The 24702-nt window shown below is 38.5% G+C and overlaps 1 protein-coding gene across 3 annotated transcripts in view; it reads left to right on the forward strand.

The window, feature by feature from the left end:
* LOC108249944 (NT-3 growth factor receptor-like) overlaps positions 1-24109 on the forward strand; it is a 143595-nt gene extending 119486 nt beyond the window's left edge. For all 3 annotated transcript variants that reach the window (XM_037980845.1, XM_017439615.3, XM_017439616.3), the window contains exons 16-18: positions 784-1027; positions 16942-17100; positions 20528-24109. In XM_037980845.1, the coding sequence (XP_037836773.1) occupies positions 784-1027; positions 16942-17100; positions 20528-20713 (589 nt within the window). In that variant the 3' untranslated portion in view covers positions 20714-24109. The remainder of the gene's footprint in view (positions 1-783; positions 1028-16941; positions 17101-20527) is intronic.
* The last annotated feature ends 593 nt before the right edge of the window (positions 24110-24702 follow it).

The following is a 24702-nucleotide window of genomic DNA, read 5'->3' on the forward strand; positions in this document are numbered from 1 at the left end:
TCAGTCGAAGTGCTTTCTAAAGTCATTGCAGGAGATATTTGGCTGTTCAAATGTGTTTTGTTCTGACTTGTTGAATACGGAGCAAAGTTTGATAGTATTCACACCTGTACAGCAGAGTGAAACAAGAATTATTTCAATACTTTACATTTGAAAGCTGCTTTTTTCATGACAGACTCAGCTTGCTCTGTCACCACTGCCATGTTTCTGTGTTTTAATTCAAAACCCTGTCATCATGGTAAATGGTAAATGGCTTACACTTGCATAGTGCTCTATCAAGTCCAGGGACCCCAAAGTGTTTCACACTACAATCATTCACCCATTCATTCATTCATTATCAATAAAGACAATAATTTTAAAAAAAATCAAAATGTCACAAGCAGCGATGAATTGTTGGTAAATACTTTTCCAAAGTCTGCCTGGATGTGGGTTTAGCCAGAGGATGGATGTAGTACACAAAGGGGACGGGGTGAAAGACCACTCCGGAGATTAGGGACACACTACGCACTCAAACATTTTAGCATGAATGCACATTTGAAGGACACATGGGTGGAAGTGTGAGTATTGGGACCGGGCCTATGTGTCTGTCAGGTCATCAAAGAAAAACCCTGGTATCACATTTACTGACGAAGAGCAATGCACTTTTAACATTTTCTAAGTATAAAAATGAGCATAATCATTATGACATCTCCTTTTGGATTATATGCCTGTAGGGTTGCAAACGTTTGTAATGTCATGAAGGAAAATGCAATGACTAATAGTTAATTGTCTAACCCTCTACCACAGAGCTCATGGGCCCGATGCCATGATCCTGGTTGATGGACAGCCTCTTCAGAACAACAGTGAGCTGGGCCTATCCCAAATGCTCCAAATTGCAAGTCAAATTGCTGCTGGGATGATCTACTTGGCGTCACAACACTTCGTCCACCGTGATCTGGCAACAAGAAATTGTTTGGTGGGGAATGGCCTTCTGGTGAAAATTGGAGACTTCGGCATGTCAAGAGACATTTACAGCACAGATTACTACAGGGTAAGAACAGAAAGCTTTGTCTAAAATACAGATGTTACTTTTTTTAAATTTTTACCGAAGATTTTTGCTCAAAAAATTAAAGCTCCTATAAAGCATAATGTTTCACATACATTGCAAGCAAAGGAGATTTTGTTTTGTTAGGATTAATAAAATGAACTAGTTTTATATAGGAAATCACGGTAGCACTTTATCATAACTACACCTTACTTAGCTTTATTTAATCATTAAAAAATGATTAATTAACATTGAAAACATCATTAAGGATGATTCATGCTTAATAAGCTATAAATTAACACATTTATGAACATATTTATGATTTATGTTTTAAGATGGCAATGGCCCACTTTGGTCTTGGACTTGGAAGTTCACACTAGCCATTAGCCTGGCAGTATAGTCAGAATAAACTATTTCTCCAGACAGAGGATTTTCAAAAAGCTATCTATAACAAATAAGATATTAACTTTTCATTGCCTTTCCACAGAATCAGACATTTCTAAAATAGCCCTTTAAGATGCAGACATGTCAATTTTTACTGATATAAAAATGATGCTTAGAACAAATAGTGCTTGGAACAAAAAGTAAAATAAAACTTTCAAATAAGTACATTTTTAAGAGAGCATAGATTGATGTAAGACAAGCTTATTCAACTTCAGTTGCAAGTGGGCCATATATAAAAATTACTCAAATTTAAGGTAGGTTTGATAGTTGCCAAGACTGGTCCCTGACACATAATTTGAACATTAACAGATTGTGTAAGATCTTTGTTGTGAATGTTGGCATTAACTATGTCAAATCTGTCTGCTTGTTAGCAAGTTATCTCATTAACTACTGGATGGATTTTAAGAAAACTTTTAGGAAATAATCATTCGACGTACACATACAACTGATTAACCATTGTAATAAATCCAATTTAGGATGGCCACTCAACAAAGTTTATTGCAATTTGCAGAAAGTAATCATTATATGTACTCCCTCATCTGATTACCTTTTTGAGTCAACCAGCTTCTAGATAGCTGCTACAGCCCATTGACCTTAAAACACACAAAAGTGACTGGAACTTCATCAATTTCACCCATACTGACCTAATGTTTAGTATGGTAGTAGATAAGACTGATCCCAAACACATATTCTGAGCACTAACAGATTGTGCAGAATCTTTGTTTTTAATGTTGCCATTATCTTTTTGGAGCCAACTTTGTCTATTTGTTAGCAATATATCTCATAAACTACTTTATGGGCTTTAACTAGTTTTTCAGGAAATAATCATTTGATGTACTGTATTTTCTGGACTATAAGGCGCACCTAAAAGCCTTCAATTTTCTCAAAAAATGACAGTGTCCATCCAGGGCACCTTATATATGTAAGAAGTCGTTATGTTTTAGTATGACTTCTTGTGCAGCAGTGGCTTAGGAGGTAAGGATTTATCATGTAACTGGAGGGTTGCTGGTTCAAGCCCCCGCTCCGTCAGTCTCAGCTGCTGTGTCATTGGGCAAGACACTTCACCTACCTTGCCTACTGGTGGTAGGTGCTGAGCGCGCAGTCTACGCGTTTATACTTGACGCTTACGCCGGTGCTGTATCCTTCTGTGAGTTTTGAACCATTTAATTATCTTTGTGATCTCTCATAAAGGGATCATGTAAATGCTGATACAGGTGAACCAGCTCCGCTAGAGCACCAAAATGGAGCGCGGCAGTCCGCACAAAGTTACCAAAATTGGGAGGCGCACGAGAATGCGCCTTATATATGACAGAAGTTCGAAAATGGACCATTCATGGGATGGATGGATGTCTAAAATTGGATAACGTTTGGAGTCAGTCTAATTTAAGATTGCCAACATACCAACATTAATCAACACAAAAATGCATATAAATCAGTCAGTTTTACAGATATTAAACTAAAATTTGTTGTGGTAGTAGCTGAGTGTCGTTCCCATAATATAATTTCAGAATGACATCTTGCGATATCGAATTAGATTTGCACATAATAGTATTTCCAAGGTTTGAGCAAAATAGTTACAACTTTGAGCATTACACATTTGCCTAAACTTTAAAATTACAAAGTATCTGTGAGAAATAATTCTAACCAGGATAATTTTCCCATTTTTCTATTTCTATTAAAGAATTATTTATTTGTAATTGTTGATGACTAAAGAGTTACTGAGAAGAAAAATTCCCTTTAAATTTTCTTTTTAAGTTCTCGCAAGATTTCAGTCACGAGATTTCATTGCCATCTTGTGACTGTTTTAATACGCCACCGCCAGTGTCTGATTAAGACAGCTGCTGCTCATCAAGCTGGATGTGGGAATGCTATGCTGTAGCTGTCACGGGTAGGTCTTTGTAATCCCCCCCCATCTAATTTCATACTGCTGTTGCTGACTGATATGCCTCTAAATTTTTAGATGTCTGTCTATGTGGAGTGTACAAAGTTATTGACTGTGCTGGAAACTTACCAGTCTATACTGTACAACCTGAGAACCAAGATGGGCCAACTCGTACTCTACATCAAGACCTATTGCTCCCTTGTGGTTTCCTGCCAGCTTGTTCTGCAGAAGAACCCTCCATTGCGTTACGTGCCTGATGATTACTGACTCACAAGCAGGCTAGTCATCACACAGATTTCTCTGACATTCAGGAAGTGAAGTGAAGTGAAATTTATTTATATAGCACTTTTCAGCAGCAAGGCGATCCAAAGTGCAGGAGGAAGAGGATGCTGAACTATCTATGCCCGAGCTTCCCATCCAGTGCCCAATCAGATTCAGTGTTAAAAAAGTAAGACAATCTCAACAATCACCTGAATCCCTTATCAACCCTTATTTCACCTTTGGCTCAAAGCGATGTTGAAGCTCCTGACCTTTTTTCACCAATAAGTCATAGCAAGATGTATTTATTTCACCTTTGACCATCATTGCAGACATTGGCTCAGCCCCTACCATTTTGTTGCAACAGATTATCTCTCAAACAACACAACAGAACTCCTTAAAGTTTAATTTTGGAGACTCCCCCATTCCACCTGAGTGGAAAGAACATATTATTAACAAATTGAACAGCACGCCTCAGGTCTTTTCTCATCATGACATGGATTTTGGCTGTACAGACGCAGTTAAACATACCATCAAACTTCATGATGAAACACCTTTTAAACACAGAGCAAGGCCTATCCATCCCTAAGATCTGGAGGCAGGCCGGAAACATCTTAGGGACCTGCTTGAAGCTGGTGTCATAACAGAGTCCAAATCACCATTTTCATCTCCAATAGTTTGTTCGGAAAAGAAACAGTACCATCCGGTTATGCATAGATTACAGAAAACTTAATCTTCATCAAAGATGCATATGCCCTTCCTAATTTGGAAGAATCTTTTTGTGCTTTGACAGGGTCCAAATGGTTTACTGTGTTGGATTTAAAATCTGGATATTACCAGATAGAGATGGCAGAAGAAGATAAAGCTAAAACAGCTTTTGTAACACCGGTTGGATTCTGGGAGTGGAACAGAATGCCGCAAGGAATCACAATTGCACCCAGCACGTTTCAGCGGCTAATGGAGAGGTGCATGGAAGATCTGCATCTTAATGAAGTCCTTGTTTTCCTTCATGACATCATAATCTTTTCTGACACTCTAGAAGAGCATGAGGAACGGCTGCTGCGTGTGCTCTCCCGGTTGAAGCAGTTTGGACTAAAGCTCTCTCCAGAGAAATGTAAGTTCTTTCAGTCTTCTGTACGTTATTTGGGACACATTGTCTCTGAAAAAGGAGTTGAAACTGATCCAGAAAAGATTGAAACCTTAAAATCCTGGCCAGTCCCCCGCAACCTTAAAGAGTTGCAATCTTTTCTGGGTTTTGCAGGATATTAGAAAAGATTTGTTAAAGACTATGCTCCTATTGTCAAATAACTGAATGGGCTAACCTGTGGTTTTGCTTGTGGCCATTGTTTGGCCAAAGTGAAAAAATCAGAAGGGGAGTATTCCAATCCAAAAAAATCCTTTGGGGAAAAATGGACTAGCAACCAGCAGATTGCCTTTGAAACAATAATCTCCAAGCTGATAACAGCACCTGTCTTTGGGTTCGCCAATCCACAACTGCCATATATTTTGCATACAGATGCAAGCACCACTGGCAGTTCTGTACCAAGAACAGGAGGGCAAGTTGTGTGTCATTGCTTATGCTAGTCAAGGCTTGCCTGTTAGTGAGTCAAAATATCCAGCTCATAAACTAGAGTTTTTAGCTCTGAAATGGAGTGTTACTGAAAAATTCCACAATTATCTTTATGGGACTAACTTTATAGTTGTTACAGACAACAAACAAGTTTCAGTAAATATTGTGAAAATTACTTTTTTGAAAAAATCTTCCAGAATGTTAGGCTCAACCCATCATTTTGTCATCATATCATTTATAGAGTGTGTGAAGCGTGTTTTTTAACGAATTTGAGAGCTCGAAATAGGACCTTATTTTAAAAATTTGTATTTCATAAAATATCTGTTCCAAAGGCACAGAATGTTCAAAAACACAAAGAAGAGATGTTTCTTCACAAAACTGTTTAAAAAATATTTGAAAAGTATTTATAGTGTTTTTTCTATGCATTGAAAAGTGCCATTTTTGGTCTTATTAACTTATTAAATTTGAGGCGCATTTGCCCCCAAAATACACGGCTGGATACCATGGCAACCACTTAATATTATGCCAAAATGTTTTGGGAAAGATTTACACTAGCCAAGTACTATTCACACACCCAGTTTCATTAAAATCCATGAGATGTCACTTTCCATGTTTTTTGCAATATGACTGATTTTCTCTGTCAGCTTCTCTTAAAATGGTCAAGTACTTGTCTGTATTTATATATTTATAAATATTTTCAAATACAATTCACTGCTTTGCACAGTATCGTTGTCTGTGTATGTTTACAAAATACCACTCCATTCCAGCAGTTAAATTAAAGTCTTCTGATGTGAACTAATATAGCATGCGTCTGTACATATAACATATATGTTACAGATTATTTGGCGAGCTAAAACCAGTCACAAGATGGTAATGAAATCTCATGACTGAAATCTCGCGAGAACTTAAAAAGAAAATTTAAAGGGAATTTTTCTTTTCAGTAACTCTTTAGTCATCAACAATTACAAATAAATAATTCTTTAATAGAAATAGAAAAATGGGAATCCATCCTGTACAGCCAAAAAATCCATCCACTGGTTCACGAAATAATTTGCTAACAAACACAGTTGAATCCCACCGTTATTGGCAAAGTTTTAAAAACAAATCTTGCATGATCAGTTCCTGCTCTGAGTATGTGTTAAGATCATAATCCTGATCACCACTAAAACTTAATGACTTGTTTTCAGGACAACCTGAAGATTTCCTGAAAATTTTGTTGAAATCTGTTTTCTTCTGGGTTTTTTTTTTTTTTTTTAAAGGGACCTATTATGCTTCCTTTAACAAGTCGGGGTTCAAACCAGTGGCGGCTGGTGGAGTTTTCTCCAGGGTGGCTATAAGTCCAAAATAGACATACTTAAGGTATCACACCTGTGTATTTACATGAATTAAAACAGCTAAAGCAACATAAAATATTTATCTTACACAACTAAAAAAATATGTATACATATATTTTGAAATATTTTTATTCTATTTTAATTTTTTTTTTTTTTTTGCGTCCTATTCAAGGTAATGTGAGTGGTGGGGCGGCGCCCTTGCGCCCTCTATTGGCCAGCTGCCACTGGTTCAAACCCATTTATTGCTGCTCTTCTACTTGACAAATGTCAGTTCGGAACCGCTAAGTCCCCCTGTCCCAAAGTCAGAATCCTCAGTTTGAATTAATAACAATATAAATGTGAGTCAGATCCACAGCACTTAATCCTTCAGTGAGTTTTTATGTTTTTTAATGTAGAGTGTTTAATGTATAGTGTTAGTGGGGTTTTATGTGTTGGAAGGGCGGAGCCAACAGCACATAACCCCAACAGCAGCTTATTAGCATATAAGTGATGCGGCCCTTAAACCGCTCATTCTGAAATGAGCTCAAGACAGGCAGAACTGATCAGGTGAAATCTCAATATCTGAGAATGATTTTGTGTATAAAATTTAATGAACATATTTTGTATAGTTCACAGACCTATCCTAACTTGTTGTGGGTTGAGACAGCAGCAATATAGATACATGGTTCTGTATTAAAGCCAACAACAAAACATTTTCCTTTTCCAGCAGATATTGTGAAGTGGTAAAACCAGCAGAACAAACGGGACGGTCTTCTTGTAATGAAGTGGGTGGAGCTCCACTTGGGTTGCTGGGTGAGGGGCTGGGTTCAGTTTGGGGTTGCTAGGTAACAAGGATTGTGACACAACAATCCCAAGGTTTTTGAAACAGAGCATTGTGCAGACACCAGAAAACATTTACATTTTGCCAAAAAACAGCTTGGTATTTTGTTTTTGTTGTTTTGGGTTTTTTTTTTTTTTTTTTGGGGGGGGGGTGCTTTGACTGTTTCTAGAAGCAGGAGATACCCAAATGGAAGTACGAAAACAAGCAAAAATTGAATTTTGCATAATAGGTCCCCTTTAAGTAGTTTTGCTAACAAATAGAAGGACAGACAAACAAACCTTGGTGGAGGTAATGAATACTTTCTGAGTATAAAATATAATCTACCCTAATCACAGTGCTGACCACTGTGCTGTATGATCATAAATGTGATAAAATAATGCAGAAATGACACACAACTATTTTTAAATTTTAGTTATTGTGTGGCTGCTGGAAACTCTGTTAGCTCTCTTTACTGAGGATTTAAAGTGTACAACATGAGCCTTTTTCCATGAAAAGACAGAGGTTCATGTCATATGTTAGTATCCATTAGCATCTAGAAACAGCCGAGAAACTTTGCTTTAAGTCTACTTACATGTTAGTTTCACATATTTGACACCATAACCTTAACCTGCATAGGTCTAGAATTTTGGGTTAGGTGCTAACCCAGTTCCCTTTAAAACAAAATGAACAAATGAACCCCCCAATTCAGAACTGAACAATGCCCCTCCTCCTCTCCTAGCAGAAGCATCAAACCATGATGCGCGCTACCTCTCCCTAAATGAAAGCAAAATCAAATCTTGTTAACTGCAGTTTGAACATACTACAAAATAATCCGAGTTAATGTGCAATCATGCTGTCCTATATGTAAAAAATAAAATTATCTATAAATCAGAAAAAAATTGCCTAAGAATGTTTGACTGGAACTCTTCCTTCAGCAGTATGAAAACTGTCCTGTGTCAGGCTACAGTCAGTGTGAAGTCAGAGAAAATGTACACCCTTTTCCTGTTGTGCGGTAGGGGGAAAGCCTCTCTGACACGGCACAGAATGGTATTCTTCGTTTGAAACTGTCTCTGTAACGACCATTGTTTGTGGCAGCTCGCAATCTATTCATTTAGTTTATAGCGTATGTTGGGCCCTGTCCAGGCTGGGTTTTTCCTCAAGCCAGAACAAGTTCTTAAGAAATTAAGCCATCAACTCTTTAGGTCATGGACTTTTTGATCCCTCAGCAGGCTCACAAGTCAAATATTATTCCACCTAGAGCATTTCTCAAAGTCTTCACATTTCTTGCTCAAAGTAACCTTTGCCACAGAGAGCTTGATAATATTAGCTTGCATGCTAGTTGGTTATTATGCTTGTTAGCTGTGCTCTCAATATCAGAAAACGTTTGATTTTCCCAAGTGACCTTTTCTTTCAGCAGTTTTAGAGTAGCTACAACTTCCTTCTTAACTGACTCTGATATCATGACATCTGATATATGACTCAAGTTTGGTGATAATTTCAGCTTGAAGGTCATTTATCATTAGCTTCATACTCCACAGTATCTCCTCATTACCATCTAGGTTTTCAAGGAAATCTATCTTCAAGGTTTGGGGGTGCAGCCAGCCCTGACAGACTAATTTTTCATCCAAAGACTCGACCGCTATGCAGATATGATACAGAGGACATAGTAAGTAAGTAAGTTCTTTTGGCTGCTCCCTTCTTCAGGGGTTGCCACAGCGAACAAATAGGTTCTAAAAAACTCTTCAAACCAGGGACGTGTGGTCAGGGGAGGCAGAGCACATGAGTGGAAGCAGTAAATGGTTTATTGCAAAAGGGGTGTGGGGCTACCAGCAACCGAACTAGGAGCCACTGGGAAAGAGAAACGGGTTAGCGGCTAGCAGTGGCGGGTGGTGCAATTCACACTTAGGCCTTCAGTGATGTCCAACTTAGTCAATAAATACCTTTCATTATGCTAGGATTTATAACACCAGGATTGGAGAGTAATTAGAAACACACTTAAGCACTACTTGGCATTGCATCACCTCAGTTGTGTACAAAATGGGCTATTATCCGGCGCACTTTGAAAATCAACAAACCCGCATCAACAATTAAAACATATCTGGTATGCTACTGTCAAAACTAAATAAGATAGAATAATATAAATGAAATGTTTGCACTCACCAAAACAGCTGTCCCTCAAAACACTTATTTCAACACAAAATCCATTCTGGGACAGGTTAGCTGACTCGGGGTTGGCCGTCTTCCTCTAACGAGATCTAGCTTCTCTTGAAAAGTTCGTCTTGAAAACAGCCTTGCCAGTATATCAGCAACTAAATCAACATGTTGCTCTCATTCGGCCATTGTGGGTTAGAAAAGTTTTTAACCGTTAACAGTCCCGGGTGTGACTCTGTTGATCTGCATAGCACTGCCGCGGCTCAAACTCGTAAGTATCCATATCCAATCACAGGACTCGTAAATGTCACGTTCAACGTGAGGCCAGATAGAGGGCCTTACTGACACAACTCGTGATCTGATTAGCTATCGCAACTGTCTATCAACAGTATTTGCCCGTTGACTTACAGTGCACAGGCGATTCTGAAGGCCTGGGCAGATTTCATACAGCCTGGCAACATAAGATAGCTGAATTCTGATTGGATAAAAACACTAACCTAAAAACAACAGCACTGGAAGGAGCATAATATGACACAAAGAGAATATGAATACTTTTAGATATCTGGGAAAGTAAATTAAAAATTAAATTAACCTTTATCATAATTATGATGATTCTTTGTTATGTTAGGCCAGCAGAGAAGGCCTTGCTGGCCCTGACGGCCCACCACTGGCGGCTAGTAACCTGGAGCCAAATGTTCAAACAAGAAAGCCACTAACCTTCTCAGGGAGTTTAGAAGGAAGCCGAGGGAGGTCCTGGGTTCCTCGGGGGAGCAGTGACGACAAGCCGTCTCCAGGAGCGTTGACAGCAGGGGGAAAAAACTCAAGAGACGACTGGGCTTGGATGTAGGCAGGCAAGATCAGGGCCAGAGGGGCAGATAAGCTTATCTGGGGGTCAGGCTGGAATCCGAGGTCCGGGCACAGAAACAGGTCTGGCACGTGAAGGCAATCCTAGCAGACAAATCTGAGGGCGAGGCAGGAGGGAGGTCGGGAGGCCGAAACAGGGTCATAGCCGGGAAACGGGAATCAGTGGAGTGTCCGACGGGGGCCTGGAAAGATAGGGAGATCCAAAAAGCCAGACGTGGTCAAGATCGCGGTCAGGCAAAAGAGGTAACGCTGGAGCTCTACTCACGCCAAAGGGCTTTCAAAAATCTGGCACTGTCTTCCTGTCTGAGGCTGAATATAACTGTTGGTGAGCAGGTGGATGGAATGAACCTTAATGCACTGCCACGCGGTGGTGAGTAGGTGGCCCAGATGAGCTTGATTGCTGTGGTGAGGGCTGAGGAGGGAAACAGAGAAGGCAGACAGGCCAGAATCATAACAGTTGGGAGATAAAACCGCACTGAAAAGGCACAGGGTGAGGCAGGGCAGTACTCTGCCGCACTGAAGGGGGCATACGTGAGCCAATGTGTGCTTGCTGCTGCTGTCCTTTTACGCAGAGGCGAGTGAGAGTCACGTGCACTGCCATGAACCGTTAATTTTTGTTTGAGAGAGAGAGAGAGAGAGAGAGAGAGAGAGAGAGAGAGAGAGAGAGAGAGAGAGAGAGAGATTTTTTTTTTTTTTGATTAAAAACTCATTTATTCACACAGTAGTGATCCAGAAAAAAAATCAAACCAGTTTCAAATTAACACATCTATAAATGAAAATTCAGAATTATTAAAGTTAAATAAAACACCTTCATAGTCCCAAATATTCTGAAAAGTATGTAATTCATCCATTTTTAAATAATATTTGAATTCTAACAGAACTCTTGCTCTAACCATACCCTTAAAGAGCTTTACACAATCAGTATTCTGTCCATTATTGATTTTAAATTTTCTACTCAAATAAATTGCAAGCTTTGCTTGACCAAGAAAAAAATTTAACAATCGTCCAATTTTCTTCTTTCTTTTACCATATAAAAAACCAAAAATAAAGGACTGTTCTGTAAAATTTTCTCCAAATAATTCCCAAATGTCTCTTAGTAACGTAAATAAATCCATTATTCTGAAACACTGTACAAAACAATGAAAAATAGTTTCTCTTAATAAACAAAAAGGACATTTATCTGAAACACCAGGATTAATAATAGAAACAAAAGCATTAGCCGCAATAACACCATGCAAGATTCTCCATTGTAAATCCCCAACATTTTTAGTCAGTGGTGGCTTATAAAGTAACCCCCATACAGGTTTCGCCTCAAAACCAACTTTAAAAAACCTCTCCAAGGAGTATCTTTTTTATCTTTTAGTTTTACTTTGTTTAAAGCTTTAACACATTTCATATACATTACCTTTCCACTCACAGAATCAAAAGATTTCCATTCATTTTTTTCTTTCTCTAAAAAAAGCCCAGGACAATCAAAGTCTTTCAATTGTGCTTTAAAAAACAACTTAAAGAAAGGATCTGCGTCATCCGGTGTTAGTAGTCCATCAAACCATCCCTTTATGAGTTTTTTGTCTTCTTCTGACAACATTTGCTTAAAACTTGTCAGCATCATTCCTACAGTTCTTAGAGAGTGAATCTCTAATCTTCGGGCCAACAAAACAACATCATCCATTTCAGCTCCAACAAGTTCGAGCAGATGTTTCAATGTGACCACCCCTTTTTTCATCAACAGTTCAGAGATCATGGCCATGTTGTCCCAAGCTGAACCCAAACGAGATCCCTTGAGGACAGGTTCCAGTAATAACCAGTTTAAAGATGTGGACGCTCCATCTCGCTTCAGTTCTATGAGGGTCCAAGATTTTAACACACTAGCATAAAAAGATGACAACCACTTTATATTATATTTTGAAATATCAACAATAAACAAAGTTTTACCAAAACCTAAATTGCCAACTTTTGAAAAAAACCATTCTGTAACTTGTTTCCACAAAACATTTTGTTCACCATACAAAAAACTCTGTACAAATTGTAATCTGAAGGCTGCTTTCCTGCTTTCTAAATGAACCAAACCTTGTCCTCCTTCTTCCTTTGGTAAAAACAAAACACTCTGAGGGACCCAATGTAATCTGTCCCAAAAGAAATTTAAAATGATGGTCTGTAGTTTTCTCAAAAAACCTGGTGGAGGTTCCAAAACAGATAAACGATGCCACAAAGTTGAAGCAACCAGATTATTAATAATTAGTGTACGGCCCCTATAAGACAATCGTGGCAACAGCCAGTGCCATTTCTTTAACCTACCTTCCATCAGTTCAATAAAACCTTCCCAATTTTTCATTACCTCTATTTGATCTCCCAAGTAAACACCCAAATATTTGAAACTATTTTTCAACCACTTTAATTCACCAGGTAATTTAGGTTCTTGTTTTGTCCACTTACCAACTAGCAAAGCTTTACTCTTGCTCCAATTAACTTTGGATGAAGAAATTTTGGCAAAACACCCAATAATTTTAGCTAAAGTAAAAACATCTGACTCTTCTGTAATTGCCACAATAATATCGTCTGCATATGCAGAAAGTTGAAAAGGCAAAGAGAACTCATTTAACTTTACCCCCTGCAACCTTCTCCTAATTTGACATAACAAAGGTTCAATACTCAATGAATACAACATTCCTGACATTGCACAGCCTTGACGAATACCTCGTTTTACATTGAAAGGTGCACTTAAGCCACCATTGACTTTCAAGACACTTTCAATCTCACAATAGAGGGTTTTAATCACGGCAATGAAACCAGAGGAGAAACCAAAAGCTCTCAAAATATTCCATAAATATTGGTGCTCCACTCGATCAAATGCCTTTTCTTGGTCAATAGAAATCAGACCAAAGTTTAAGCCCAATAGATTAGAGACGTCCAAATAATCTCGAATTAGTGTTATATTATCTCTGATTGATCTGCCAGGGATGCAATAGGACTGATCGACATGTATAACTTGATCGATCACTTTTCTCAGTCTGGACGCCAACACTTTTGAGAAGATCTTGTAATCAGTACACAATAAACTGATAGGTCTCCAGTTCCTTATTTCATACAGATCACCCTTCTTAGGGAGAAGAGTGAGTACAGCTCTGCGACAGCTAAGGGGTAACATTCCCCTTGCCACACTGTTATTGAGAACTTCCAACAGATCTTCAGCCAGCACAGGCCAACACGATTTATAAAACTCCACAGGCAAACCGTCTATTCCTGGAGCTTTGCCATTCTCCATGCTCAACAGCGCCTCCTGCAGTTCTTCCAATGTCAGAGCATGCTCCAAACTGACATTGTCTTGGTCTGACACCTTTGGCAAGTCACTGAGAAACTCTTCTGTCATCTCAGAATCTTTCCTCAGCTCACTGGCATATAACGTTGAAAAAAAGTCCACAGCTCTTCTCCGTAGTTCAGTGGGATCTGTCAACTCTTTTCCGTCTTCAGAACGAATACAATGAATAAGACGATTTTGTCCATTTTTCTTCTCCAAACTGAAGAAGAATTTTGAAGGAGCATCCATTTCAGAGATACTTTGAAAACGTGAACGTACCAGAGCTCCTTGCGCTCTGAGCCCAAGCAGATCAGCCAAAGCAGATTTTTTCTTTTTGAGAGCCTGAAAGTGACCTCGATTTCCGGTGGACTCACAAAAATTTTGAAGATCCACAATTTCAGTCTCCAATTCCTCAATAGATCTTACCAATTCTCTTGTAACATTGTAAGTGTATTGATTACAAAACTGCTGAATTTTAATTTTACCAATATCCCACCACTGCTGTACAGACGTAAACTGACATTTCATGAGTCTCCACTGCTTCCAAAAAAATGAAAATCCTTTTTTAAAACAACCATCATTTAACAAAACAGTATTGAAATGCCAATATGCACTTTTAGGTCTTAAGTTATTAATAAACACATTCCCTATAATCACAGAATGATCAGAAAAACCCACTGGACATAAAGTACATGATTTAAATATTTGCAAATGATGCCCAAAACAATAAAACCTATCTAATCTTGCCAAAGTAATATAATTATCTTTGCAATGAACCCAAGAATATTGCCTTATCCTTCCATTTTTAAATCGCCACACGTCAGCTAAATCATATGTTTCAACAATACGTTTCAATTTCCTCCTTGACTGTAAATGTGGCTCCAAATGATTCCTATCTAAATCATCTATTGTACAATTAAAATCACCTCCTATAATTAAATAATCTGTTGACACACAATTTAATAGTGTATCAGCTAACTTTTCCAAAAACACACAACGTTCGCTTGGAGTTGCAGGAGCATATACATTCAGGAAAATAAACTTTATCTTTTCATACTTAACAGTAACTTTTAACAGTCTTCCAGCTACAGCATCTTCAGTTTCAATAGAAACTGGAAGAAAATTTCTTGAGAAAAGAATGGCCACTCCAGCACTTAAGGAAGTTTTATGACTCAAAACAAGATTTCCATCCCATTCTTTCTTCCAATCAACCTCATTTTTAACGTCACTATGAGTTTCTTGAGCAAAAGCTATGTCAATGTGCTTAGATTTTAAAAGTTCAAAATACACAGCCCTTTTTTTCACATCCCTTGCACCATTAAGGTTTAAAGATGAGATGTTAAAATTACTCATAATCACACAAAAAAAGATCCAAAGGAAGAAAAAAGAAATACTAACTTTCATGAAACGGACAAAATTTGAGCTCTGACTTTTTGCACCAGTTTTCGAAGTCTATAAACTTCAGTATTCATTAACCCATCAGAAGTCCTTTGTCTCATTAACCACTTAGCCGAGTCAACAAACATTTTTTTATTTGGAAAAAAATCCTCTATGACCACATTCCGTTTTCCACTTGTTACTTCCAAAAACTTTCTAATCTGCTCTAGACTGTAACCATTAGTGCTCTGGCCATCAGGAATAGAGGAATCAGATTCTCTATTGCTATCAGAATCGGATAAAGCCTCCGAGTCACTTTCTTCCCCACTCTTTTCTTTCAACTGAGTTTTCTTAAGTTTTACCTCTTTAGTTTGTCTAGATTTTCTTTTAGTGTTTGGTATTTTAAAAGCACTTTCCTCGTCCCTGATCAAATTCCCTCCACTATGAACTAAATCATCAACATCCATTTCCTCTTGCAATCCTTCTTGTGTAGCCGTTTGACTCTCTTTACTCTCTTCAATGTCACATTCTGAAACATTCGACTGTTTTAGGTCTCCTGTTGAGACTCCCTCCCCAGGGTTAGTTTCTTGTGCTCCTTCCCCAGCAGCAGCTTCCGGTTCTCCTTCTCCAGCAGCAGCTTCCGGTTCTCCTTCCCCAGCAGCAGCCGCAGAAGTTCCCTCACCAGCTGCGCCCCCTTTTTCCGGGCAATTACGCACCGAATGTCCCTCCTGGTTACACCCAAAACATTTCATTGTTTCAGTTGTTGCAAAAATAGTGTACTCAAAGCCGTCAACTTTAAATTTCATCACTATACTCAGTTCCTCAATATCATGTTTGAGAATCATAAACACTTGTCTCCTAAATGAAACAACGTGTTTCAGCTTTGCTGATTTACATCCCGACGACAGCATTTTCATTGCCGACACGATCTGGCCGTGACGCGACAATTCCTTCAACAAAACTTCATCACTGATGAAAGGTGGCAAATTAGACAAGATGATCTTTTTAGCCGGATTCATTAACGGGAAAACAGTAATTAGTGTATTTCTCAAAACAATTCCACTCTCGACTACACTGTTCACCTTACCGATCGAATCCAAAAACATTACCACTGCATTGTTCATCCTGGACGCTGCCTTCGCACCCAACAATTTCCCCAACAGCCAAACTACACTCCTCAACAGAAAAATCCACGCCAACTGGTATTTTAATACCATGCCGACGTGAAAGACTCCTAAAGCCTGCAGCACTGTAACTTTTCCCGGCCATTGCACCGAGCTAAAAGCTTGGCGCGGCCAGGAAACCAAAGACACTATTGAAACACCAGTGAAAACAGATCGTGTTAAAGTGCGAAACAAGTGAATCACCACTGTAAAAAGTGAAAATCAAAACTTGAAAAACTCACTCGTTCTCCTTCCACTCCACACATGCAGCAGACGCTCACGCATGCGCACTCCAGAGAGAGAGAGAGAGAGAGAGAGAGAGTGTGTGAGTGAGTGTGTGTGTGTGTGTGAGTGTGCCAATTGAATAAGCTACCCTTTTGGGTTTATATATTTGTAAATCTGACTCTAAAGGAGTCATGAACTTCACCGCACATCACTGGTTCAAACATGTAACCATGGCAAGCAATGGATAGACTTGTTATGTCAGGGCTCGATACAAAGAAATAGCAAGTTCAAATCATGAATACAATTTAATCACCAACATTCAGTTCAACCCAATTATAATACAATTCAGTTAAATTTAGTATATTGCTAAGTGCCAATTAGTAAATGGTTGTCTATCAAAGGAACCCAGCCAACCTAAGACAAAAATTCACTTTGGTTGGTCAATAAACTGAAGTAGCTTGCCTGAACATTAACATTCATCAATTTTTGAACATGCATACGCTTTACATATTAATGCTGCAAACCTGTTTTTTATGTGTGTGTGTGTATGGTCAGGTGGGAGGTCACACAATGCTGCCTATTCGTTGGATGCCCCCAGAGAGTATTATGTACAGGAAATTCACCACAGAGAGTGATGTGTGGAGCTTTGGGGTCATTCTGTGGGAGATCTTTACTTACGGCAAACAGCCCTGGTTTCAGCTCGCCAATAATGAGGTAAAGTAACACAGACATTTTTTTTTTTGGAGCATGAAATGAGAAAAACATTTACTGTTGCATTGAGCTCATGCATTTGCAATGTCAAACAGAAATGAAGTGTACAAAATACAACATTTTCCACCCAACAGAATATTGAACACAAACAAAATGAAATAACTGTGTGAAAAACTGCATAAAACATATAACCTTTTTGTAGAACTCCCAGTAGTGGTTTTCTGTAAGACTTTATCAGTCTCTCACATGGTTGTGGGAAGTTTTGAAACACTTTTTTTTCAAACATTGCTTTAGTTCACTGAGGTTTGCAGATATTGGTTTCTGCACAACTCTCTTAAAGTCCCACCACAGCATTCTAAACTGTCTGTACTTTGGCTGGACAATTGCAACACCTCATTCTTTTCTCTTTTTTTGCCAATCTGTTGTAGATTTGCTGTTGTGTTTGAGACCATTGTTCTGTTGCATTATGACCCAGTTTAGTCCAAGCTTGAGATATCAGACATATGGCCTGGATTTTGACGCTAGAATCCTTTTATCTGCAGAAGAGTTCATGGTTGACTCAATGACTGCAAAGTGCCCAGCTCCTGTGGCTGTAGAAAAAGCCCAAATAATCAGCCCTGCACGATCATGCTGACAGTTGGTATAAAGTGTTTGTGCTATTGTGTTTGGTTTTCTTCCAACATCACACTGAGCATAATGGGTAAGCCTCTCTACTGTAGTCTTATCAGTAGCACTTACAACTAACTACACCTTATTTAGCCTTATTTAATCATGAAAAAATGACTATTTAATCTTGAAAATATCAATAATTAATGATGACATATACTTAATAAGCTAGAAATTACAACATCTGTTTCAGTTGTCACCATCAGGTTACCCCTGCTTGTTTTCTTTCTGAGACACTGCTGAGTAACCAGTCCCAACACAGAACACAGCTTGTCAACACAACTACAAATAAAACAAACAAAAGCTCTGATTAGTTCCTACATGGACTGTTGCCACATACACGGACTGGCATCCCCGCATGTACCACAAACCAGTGTCCCTGCACACACTGATGTCCCAGAGCAGACTGTTGTCCCTGTGTGAATTAATATAAACTAATGTCCCTACATGGACTGTCATCCCTGCATGGACTGAGGTCTATATATTTATCTTGTTCGTGCTGCACAGAGCTAGGTTCACTGATTGTTAAATATTTCAGATTTTGGTTTAGTCTGGTTAACTTCAAATTGCTAAGGTGGCTGTTGCTCAGTTGTTAGAGTAGTTGTCACCAACAGCAAAGACTGGCCTCTGATGACAGCAATTCAGCTGGACAATTTTCAATAAGTAGTCCCAGACTCCCCCATGCATGGTTTCAGCTACAACCCTGGCCATGAAAGGATGTTGGAATTCAGCTCAAAGGACTAAGTCATCAAAAAAAAAATATAAGGATAAAATCATAATCACAGAGTTGGTGGATTCAGTTTTTTTCCTTTCCAAGGAGACAATAACCACAGGAGTACAGATTTGTCTGGAGGGGTGATCCCTCACAGCTCATTTTATAAGCACAACTAAAGATTCAAAGACAAAATTGACAGTACAATGTTTCTCATTGTCTTGTCTAGGGAGTCAGGGTTTCCACACTTATATTCTTCTAGTCCATGGCGTGTTTCTTTTCCCTGTCTAGGAGTGGAAAGACCTTGGAGCAGGAAGATCCTGTCTAACACATTTTCTGAACACAAAGCTCTTCACAAAATTACATTTTTTTCCATGGAGATGACAAACATTCATTTTGCATTTAAAAGTCTTACCATACAGATAATTCTAATCACAGACAGCCAAATAACAGAAAATTACAATAGTCAAGCCTAGAAGTAATAAATGCAAGAACCGGTTTTTCTACATTGCATGGGACAAGATGTTTCTAATTTTAATTGGCCAGAGCTGTTGAATCAAGATCAGGTTTCTAAAGTAAAAGTGACATCAAATCCCACAGTCTGATTCTGACGGGGCTTTTTCAAAGACAGTCATTACATTGATGTGTATCTGTTATGTTATGTTACTTCTTGTCACTAGATGGCGCTGCTGTGACAGCACATGGCAGAAGAGTGGTGTTCAGAGTGCAGAAAAAGAATGAGACTCAATGGAGTTTTGTCATGGTGCAGACCATGATAGTACACATGTAATAAGGCTTGTAATTTTACCGGCCATCTTCTTTTTCATCTACAACTGCCAACAACAAACATGACGAAGGATGAGTGCTTTAGTACTGAGTCCAGTGCTGACATTTTGTGTGCAAAGTTAATGGGTTGGCTTGCAGACACACTCAAAGCATGTGCAATGTGCAGATGAAACTGTGAGCCAATATGTTGCAGAACTGAAGGCATTAGCACCATGTCGTTTTGGGCCAATAGAAAACAAACTGATTGGTGTGACCAGGCGCCATTACCACCAATGTGAATAACAATCTCATGGTGTTTACATTTAGCATTAATGAGCATTTTCAGGTAGGATTCAGCGTTGCCCACTCTGGCCCCTAGAATGCATTTGAATATAGATGCTAAGACTCTCGTGCCATGCTTCAGACTATGGAGCTGCCAATTACCAGAGTCTGCTTCTCAGCAGGTGTGTCACTGACTGAGGAAAATCAATTTGAAATGCTTAGCCTTAGCACGATGCCTACTCCAAACTGTCACCCAAGTCAGCCTGGGGTCCTGGCTGTTCAGGGTCTGCTGGAGGACCACTAACAGAACACATTCTAGTGGCTAAGTGCTGCCTAAAGAGACCTGGCTAGCTAATTGTTTTTCAATAAACCACCTTCCTTTAAAGGCTACCATAAGACTTTAAATTTATCCCATGTGCCATTATCGCTAAAGGAGGCAAAAGAATAATTAAACATTTGACACATGGATCAAGTGAGGACAGACACTAATTCTGTTAAAAAACAGCAAAGATCTCAAATCATATCTGGAAAGAGAAGATTCAATATCCAACCAGATAGAATGTGAATCGTCTGTTATCCAGTCATGTAGATATTTAAGGTGACTACATAGCTGATACACTCTAATACTTGGTAGATCCAAACACCCTCACAGCCTGGTAGTTGCAAAATATACATTCTGAGTTTTTGGTCTGTGTTTACTCCATATGAAAGAGCTTAGCCAGCCATCAATGATTTTAATAATCTTGTATGAGAACACTACTGGATGGACATACAATATTTACCGGAGCTTGCTCTGTAACAGTGTTGTCTCTATGCTGCCATTTTCTCCTCTCCCTACTTACTTTATTTTGATGAAGAATTTTTTTCATCATGTTCATCAAATGTTCAACAGACTAATTGACACTGGCTTGCTGCACCAACACATTTTTGCTTGAACATGACCTGTGATGCTGTGTTCATCAGTGCTTCTTTTTGATTTTTTATAACCATTTTTCTTCTTTTCAGGTAATAGAATGTATTACGCAAGGAAAGGTACTGGAGCGCCCAAGACTCTGCCCCAAGGAAGTCTATGACATGATGCTGGGCTGCTGGCAAAGGGAGCCACAACAGCGCCTCATCATTAAGGACATTCAAAAGAAGCTTATTACTCTGATGAAAGCCGCTCCAGTTTATCTGGATATACTGGGATAAGGACAGATAGACTAGAGCAGATTAGGTTTCATCAAAGCAAAGACCTCATACAGACTCACATTCTGGAATCATGTGTAACAAAATGAAGGATGCATTCTACAATTCATAGAAGCAATGGAACAAATTAACACGAATGACACACACAAAAAAATACATTCAACATCCTCACCAACATAGGCATGATATACACAGTTTATCTATGCTCAGTACAAATACATTCATGTAGTAACATAAACATTCATAACCGTTAGTCTAGCCTGGACATAGACTTTTGCCTCTTTCTCCATACGCTGTGTTCTATGACTGATGTCACAACTGATAAGGTATTAACTATGGATAATTAACTGACAGAACATTGCTTCAAAGTTGACTAGACTATCCCGTTAAGATATGCTGCAATACATTATCATTGTGGATACATGTACATATTATTATTCAAAATTCTTTTTAAAATTTCATCTGAACATTTTCACCTTTTGGAAAACAATAATTTACTAATATATTAACCTGCAAGACTAATTTATTATTCTTTCTAATAACTTTCAAGAGTAATTTAAATTGCTGCCATAACCAGTAATTATCACCTGTTACAGATGATGAAAATGGTGATAATGTTTTAGCTTGTTTATTTGTCTTTGGTTTTGTTTATTTGTCTGTCATGTTAAAACATCTCATGAACCACTGAACAGATTTATTGAAAATTAATCATCTCTACAACTTACTAACTTTTAAAGCCAAGCCAATTCAGGATGGCCACTACAGCTAATCAACCTTGGAAAACATAAATGGCTATAACTCAAACAATCTTACAGATATTTAGTTAAAACATTGTGTGGCATTATCTGTGAGTCATTCATAACATCTACTTTGAGTGCTAAGTGATTGTGCAAGATCTGTTCTTTTAAACTTTGGCATTAACTATTGGAGTCAGCTCTGTCTGTGAATGAAATATTTTATAAACCCCAGGACAGATTTTACTGAAACTTTCAGAAAATAATCAATGTACATTTGCAACTTATTAATTTTTGGAGTCAACCCAGATCAAGATGACAGCCACAGACAACTGATCTTAGAAAACAAGATTTGCAGTTTTACAAATATTAAGCTAACATTTAGTATGTTAGTACCTCAGCATCATCTCCAACACATTATGCAACATCTTTGCTTAAAACCTTGGCATTAACTGTTGTAGTCAACCCTGTTTGTCTGTTAGCAAAATATTTCTCTCAGAATGTAATTATTTAATGTATCTCTACATCTTAGTTAAGCATACTGAAGCAGTGGTTAGAGCTCTCACCTAACAGCAAGAAGGCCATTTGTTTGCCTCCCAGATTGGGCCTTTTTTTTAGTTTTTAAAGCCACTTATATTTTAGCTGGTTTTAACTAGACAGAAGTGACTGCTCAGAAATGGTCAGTAGGCGTTCCAGTGTTTTAAATAGCACAAGGTGTAAAAATGGACTGTAGCCTTTTGGAATTAAGGTGTGTGAACACTTTGGTCAACTGTATTCCACAGAGCAGCTCAGTCACCACGAAAATGTTGCCATTTTCATTTTCTGGAAACAATAACAATGTTCAATATTCACATGCACTTTTGTAAATATCCACCCACCACTCCTGCTATAATGTACTATGTAAATATTTTTTGTGCACTTATGTGAAGTACAGTTGGTATTGTGTAAGAGTTTGTAAGGAACATGTAAGTTGTGTATTTAATGGAACATACTGTTTTCCCTAACTTGTTTGCATGTTCTCCTCATGCATGCATGGGTTTTTGCTGAGTAATCCGGTTTACTCCCTTTGACCAAAAACATATCAGGATTTCAGTATCTTTGAGTTTACTTTTGTATTAGGTTTATTGTTTCATGTTTCCTTTGTTCCCATGTTTTGTTTATACCCCAGTGTTTAATGTTGTATTTTGTGGTTCTATTCCCTGTGAACTGTGTTCCTTGTGCCATCACTCACTCTCCCTCAGTAGTTCTCATGTCAATCTGCCTCAACCACCCACACTTGTCCCTTGTTTGTAATCAGTCACCTATGTTCATTTTCCAATCACCTTCTCCCTTTAAAACCTGGTCATCTTCGTCACTGGTTCATTGTCTTTTATTCGCTGTCCGGTTTTCCTTGTCTTGTCCCTTGTGTTCCCTGCAAATCTGGATTTTATATGGGTTTTTTTTTGTTATTGTTTGTTTGTTTGTTTGTTTGTTTAGTTTTGTTGCTGCCACATCAGCCCTTTTGGTTTTTGTTATTTTAAATAATATAGTTCTTCTTTGTAGCTCCTCGTGTTTCTGCATCTTGAGTCCAAACCAACCACCAGTAACCCGACAGAAGCCAGTGAGGAAGTGAAGAAGAAGAACTGGTTTTAAAGGCAGAGGGTGATTGGAAAATAGACACAGGTGACTGATTACAAACAAGGGACAAGTGTGGGTGGTTGACGTAGATTGACACGAGAACTACTGAGGGAGAGTGAGGGATAGCACAAGGAACACAGAGCAGAACCACAAAAGAAAACATTAAACCCTGGGGAATAAACTAAACACAGGGAACACAAGAAACATGAAACAATAAACCAAATACAAAAGTAAACTCAAAGATACTAATCCTGACTCATGTCGGTTAGGTTAATTGTTAACTATAAATTGTTCCTAAGTGTGAGAGAGTGAATTTTGTTTGTCTTTATGCGGCCCTGTGATGGACTTACAACCTATACAGGGTGTACCCTGCCTCTCACACAATGACTGCTGCAGATAGGCACCAGCTTCCTTAGGACCCAGACAGAAAAAGCAGATAAAGAAAATTAATGGATGAATGTTTCCCTAACTTTCAAGGGAAAATCTGGTCATTTAAGTGTCCTTCTATTAAATGGTTAGTAGTGATGAACATTTATTTACTTCATAATTAATTAAAGGACTCAAGATCTGACAACTGGAGAGAATTTCTTTAACATTCATAATTATGGCAGTATAGCTCAGACAGTCTGGCAATGTAGATCTCTTCTGAGCAAGGAACAACAAGAACACTTATTGTTCTTATCATACTGTATTTCTAAAATCATGATACCAGTTCTTCAGTTCAGTTGCATTTGCAATTATTAGACTCAAGAGTATCTTTGGTGTGACATTAGTCATAAAGTATGAACTTCAGAGAAAAGGATATGTCGTTGTCCAGGTTAGGCTAGTAGCTATCTGAACGAGGGCCAGCTTTTTAATTGTTTTTCAGGCTTATAAAAATCCATCTATCTATCTTTTATGTGGGAGCTGGTGCTTATCATTATGTGGCAGGCTGGGTACACCCTGAACAGGATGCAAGTTCACTTATAAAAGACTCCTTCTCATAAACAACATATTGGTGTGAAAAAATGTAACATTAGTTGAAACAGTATTAAACCTGTACACTTTTGCATGTCATCCTTTGTTTAATTTGTTGCTATTTTCTCAACTGAATAACGTCTATGTTGTTATGTGAATGTATGCTGAGCATAGGAATTATTTTAAAGGAAAGCCTTAAGCCTAGTTGTGAAAGTAGACAAGGTGTCAGCTTCATGGGCAGAAATTGGAAGTTCATTCCACGAGAGAGAAACCTGATAACTGAATGCTCTGCTTTGGTTTCTACTTTTGGAAACCCTAGAAACCACAAACAAAATGTTGTAGTCTGAGAGTGAATGGTAAATGGTCTGTACTTATATAGTGCCTTTTCTAGCCAACTACAGCACTCAAAGTGCTTTACAACACAATCAGTGCCCTCTTTAACCCAACCACACACACGTTCATACAGCACACTACTACATCTCTAACCTGAATAAATCATACTATGGAGTCTAACCAGTCCTTTAGATCGCATTCATACACTGATGGGGCACATACTGGAGGCAATGACGGGTTCAGTGTCTTGTCCAGGGACACTTTGACATGTGTCATGGTGTTGGAAACAAAACTAACTGTCTTGTTGGAGGACGATTACTCTAATCACTGATCCACAGCTGCGCTCTGTTG

This window comes from Kryptolebias marmoratus, linkage group LG17 (assembly GCF_001649575.2).
Source record: "Kryptolebias marmoratus isolate JLee-2015 linkage group LG17, ASM164957v2, whole genome shotgun sequence".
NCBI lineage: Eukaryota > Metazoa > Chordata > Actinopteri > Cyprinodontiformes > Rivulidae > Kryptolebias > Kryptolebias marmoratus.